This window comes from Manihot esculenta, chromosome 1 (assembly GCF_001659605.2).
Source record: "Manihot esculenta cultivar AM560-2 chromosome 1, M.esculenta_v8, whole genome shotgun sequence".
Classification (NCBI taxonomy): Eukaryota; Viridiplantae; Streptophyta; class Magnoliopsida; order Malpighiales; family Euphorbiaceae; genus Manihot; species Manihot esculenta.
In genome coordinates, this window is record NC_035161.2 from 30,843,340 (window position 1) to 30,845,848 (window position 2,509).

The 2,509-nt window shown below is 53.8% G+C and overlaps 1 protein-coding gene across 1 annotated transcript; it reads right to left on the reverse strand.

Moving 5' to 3' along the window:
- Positions 1-387: 387 nt before the first annotated feature.
- Positions 388-2,278, reverse strand: LOC110609823 (rootletin-like). Its single transcript, XM_043959304.1, has 3 exons — positions 1,834-2,278; positions 1,477-1,676; positions 388-1,395 (listed from the first exon to the last, which is right to left on the reverse strand). Exons 1-3 carry the CDS (start codon positions 2,276-2,278, stop codon positions 388-390), a joined length of 1,653 nt encoding a protein of 550 aa, XP_043815239.1.
- Positions 2,279-2,509: the final 231 nt, after the last annotated feature.

Here is a 2,509-nt window from a genome sequence, read left to right on the forward strand (position 1 = left end):
ATTTCCGATCTGAGGGCCTTTTATAGGCGGCCTGGTCAAAGACCTTCGGCAGCCTAACGTGCCCCCTAAACTCATGCATGTTCGGCGGCCGAACTTGACTTTCGGCGGCCGAACCTTGGCTCATTCAAACAAGACTTTCGGAGGCCAAAGGCGCTCCCGAAGCCTTTCCATGTTCGGCGGCCGAACTTCACTTTCGGCGGCCGAACCTGGCAAACGCCTCCTTGGTCTTTTCTTTTCAAAACTCAATTCTTTTTCATTTAAAACCATGAAATCAGTAGAAAACACTTTAGAAAACATATTTTACCCCTCTAGAAGCCTCTGGCATCTTCGAAAATTCCAGATTTCAACGGAGATTCCGCCGGAAGGTAGAGATTCCGATGCCAGAATCTAGCCGGGTATTACAGGCACGATCTCCTGCCCTTGAGGCCCAGCACCGTCGTTCCCCAGCTCGGGTTCTGCCTCAGAAGGCCCAGCTGCACTGCTAGAAGCTCTTTTGGGTAGAGGTCTGTCATCCTCCCCATAAAGCACCGCCTCGCCATCAGAGTCTTCTTCTGCAGCTCGGAGCTCAGCCAACGGGGTGGAGGGAGCGTATCTGGCTGTCCTTAAGCCCCGGTTGTACCTAGAGACGAACATGCGGAAGCTTTTATTCCATATGGCTGTCTTCATCTCACCAGAAGCTTTAAACTCCGCAAGTCGCTCCTCGCAGGCCTCAGCTACCATGGCTTTAAATTCAGAAGAACTCTTGTAATCCTGGAGGCGAGCTTCACAGGCCTGCTCGATCTTTTTCTTCAACTCGGGGGACTCTTTATACTCCATCAGACGCCTCTCACACTCCAGTTGAATCCTATCTTCAACGAGTCTAGCGTCCTCGAGCAGGGCTGAGCATCTGTGCTCCAAAGCCTGGACCTCATGGCAGAGCTTTTGATTATGAAGTTTAGACTCCTCTGCCGTTGAGGCCAGATCTCTAATGCGATCAGAACTCTTACTCAGCTCCTGCTCAAGAACCTCAACCCAAGCTAGCGCTCCCTCCTTCTGGACCTCCACCTTGTTAAGACGAGCCTGGGCTCCTTCGAAATCAGCCTTCAAGGCCTCGTACTGACGCTGGGCCTCGTCCCTTTCACGAAAGGCATCCACCGTGGAGGACAGCTGCTTCAAGACTTCTTCACAGCGGACCTTAGCAGCAGTTGCCCTCTCGTCAGATTCTTTAAGAACCCTCCAAGCGTGAGACAACTCCGCCTCTAGGGACTTGGCATGCTCATGGGCCGCGGCTAGATTGCTCCGGGCATCACTGGTGGCAGACAGGTTTTCCTCCAAACGTGCCTCCTCAACCCGGCAATCCATAGACTCCTGGAGAGAGTGGTCACGAGCGTCCACCTCCATGAAGAGGCCCATCACCTAGTGTAAAAAGAGAAAACTGTCATAATAAAGAAACAAAGAAAATTAGAATACGAGCAGAAGCCGGAACGAATGACTTACCATCAGGAGCATCTCCCTGATCGTGTCTCCCAGCTCCCCCCGAGGTCGAGACCAGAACGCTGCCTGCTCCCTGGTAGAACTGGCTAGAAGACTAGTAAGAGCAAGCAAGCGTGGGTCTGAAGCCTCTATGACGCCACCAAACATTCGCTCCTTGATAATTTTGGCGACTACACTTGCGGGAGACTGGTGGGTGATGTCCTCTGCATTCAAGATGTCATTGTCAGGAGCGGACAACAGGGGGACCACGGGAGCCTCTTTCTTCTTCTCAAGAGGGAGGAGAGCTGGAGCGCGGCCTCCTAGAAGCCCGAGACTTCTTTGGGACAGGAGCCGGGGCAGGCGCTTCGGTGGGGGCAGGACGCTTGTCCCCAACCTTCTCTCCGACACTCCCGCTATCAACAGGACTGGGTCCAACCCCCTCAGAAGCAGGGGCAACTCCGACAGGGGCCTCCTGGGTGCCTTCACTTGTGAGAATAACCTCCCTTCTCCCCTCTGGAGCATCCTCCTTAGCGACGGGAACCTCCATCCGCACCTCAGGAGCTTCCTCGGAAGGAGAGACAGGATCCGTCCTTGTCAGCACGGTGTCCTCAGTCACTGCAGAAGGAACTCTTGGAACCTCTTTCGTCCTCTCAGTAGAAGAGCGTCGAGGCCGGGGGGCTTGAGAGGACTGGCGAGCCGAGCTCGATCTGCTGTGGCTAGAGGGCCGAGACGACTTGCTACGTCGGGAGCTCGATCTGGGAGCTTGAGAAGAGACCGGGGGAAAAGGAGGTCGGATAGCCGACCTGGAAGAAATACCTTCGGCCATCCTTTAGGTAGCCTCCCCAACAGATTGCCCAGCCAGGAGGGCATCCAGAGCAGCATCCATGCACTCCCGGGACAGTATGAGATTCTTGGGAGGCTTAATCTGATCCATCTTCACTGAAGAGGCTGCAAGAATCACAAGAATAAGACAGATTAGGGCCATTCTCAGTAAGCATCATAAAGACAAAATTAACGCAGGCAAATAAAATAAGATACCCGCGTCCTTAATATCTCG